Consider the following 1,405-nt stretch of genomic DNA (forward strand, 5'->3'; position numbering starts at 1 on the left):
ATTCAAACCACGCTGGTATTTCCAAACAGCTCTCTGTCTAAACTGAAGGACAGCACCGCCCCCTGCTGGTCAGAAGCACTCACTGATGTTTGCTTTGTCCTTTGGGAAGCTCATATCGGGACTTTATTTCCATTTTAAAAATCAGAAGTGGAAACAAAATCATTTCCCCTAGCAAGCGTAAATGAAATAATGTCTCGTTTCTTTTTCCTCCAGGATTCGTGGTTTTCCTGTCGGCTTTCGGAGGAGAGAGCACTGCTGGACTAAAGACTGCTGTACACTTCCTGTTTTCGCTCTCGTCGCCGTGGAAACCCTGCGTTCCCCCGGCCTCTGATTGGACGAAGGCATTGGACACTTCCCGACTCTGTGCCGACGTTTACACATTTTTGTTTTTGGCTTCACACGACGGCTTCTCTTGCAACTGGCGACTTTTCACCACATTTATGATTTCTCTTTGTATTTCTCAGATTTGTACATGAACAATAACCAATCCATCAAGTTTGAATTCAACAGGAATTGGTCGAAGTTTTATAATATGATTCATTTAGAAGTCTCTGTAATTTGCCCCGACATTACTTCACATCATAGTTTTTGTTCTTTTGAAACACTTTTTATCGACTTCAGAATATGAGATTTCAGCATAGCGTACCTTAAAGTGCACATGACAAATACGACAACATTTTCGATTAAACATAGTTGTATAGTTTCACTTCCTGGTTGGACACTGACAGGAAATGTCATAGATGAAGGCAAACATTTTTTTACTTTTACCTTGCTGACCATGCTATAGATACAGACGGCATTGTGTCATATGAGGGGGCGTGGCCTCGCTGAGGGGGAAGGAAGTATGCTTTGAGAAACACCATTCTTGACTCTTTTTAGCCATTTTCAGGCAGAATATAAACGTATTCATCACACACAAACGAAGTCAAGTCTAAATTGGGTCCATATGGATATTTTTTCACAGCAGAAACGGCAGACGTAGCTAGTGTTAGCATATAGCATGATGCTAACATGACCCATTCTCTGTTATTTATGTATTTATGGGCTGTTGCACCACTTTGCTCCTCTCCATGTCTTTGTATCTTTATTTTGTAGAAAACTTTATTCATAATTCAGCATTTGCTATAGTAGTTTTGGAGTAATTTTAGAAAGTTTAGATTTTTCCCCATTTGTTTCCCCCCTGCTTCAAACATTCCAGAGATGCCGTCTGTATCAGTGGGAAATGAGTCAAACTGCTATACGCTATACGAAACTTCTGCTTCCAGGTCCTGGCAGACCGGCAAATATGAGAAAAAAACATAAACAACTTTTAAAAACAACCATCAATATTTGTGAAACTCAACAGAGAGTTACTGAACGTACTTATTTCTCAGACTCAAGAGCCAAAAATGCCGCACCTACTGCT

The 1,405-nt window shown here is 40.4% G+C and overlaps 1 protein-coding gene across 1 annotated transcript in view; it reads left to right on the forward strand.

Moving 5' to 3' along the window:
* The window catches only part of LOC306981374 (uncharacterized protein), a 20,996-nt gene extending 20,495 nt beyond the window's left edge, over positions 1–501 (forward strand). The window contains exon 5 of the mRNA XM_079580978.1: positions 214–501. Within this exon, the coding sequence (XP_079437104.1) occupies positions 214–215 (2 nt within the window). The 3' untranslated portion in view covers positions 216–501. The remainder of the gene's footprint in view (positions 1–213) is intronic.
* The last annotated feature ends 904 nt before the right edge of the window (positions 502–1,405 follow it).

The sequence above is a fragment of the Gobius niger genome (genome assembly GCF_951799975.1).
Source record: "Gobius niger genome assembly, chromosome: 22".
In the NCBI taxonomy this organism is placed as follows: domain Eukaryota; kingdom Metazoa; phylum Chordata; class Actinopteri; order Gobiiformes; family Gobiidae; genus Gobius; species Gobius niger.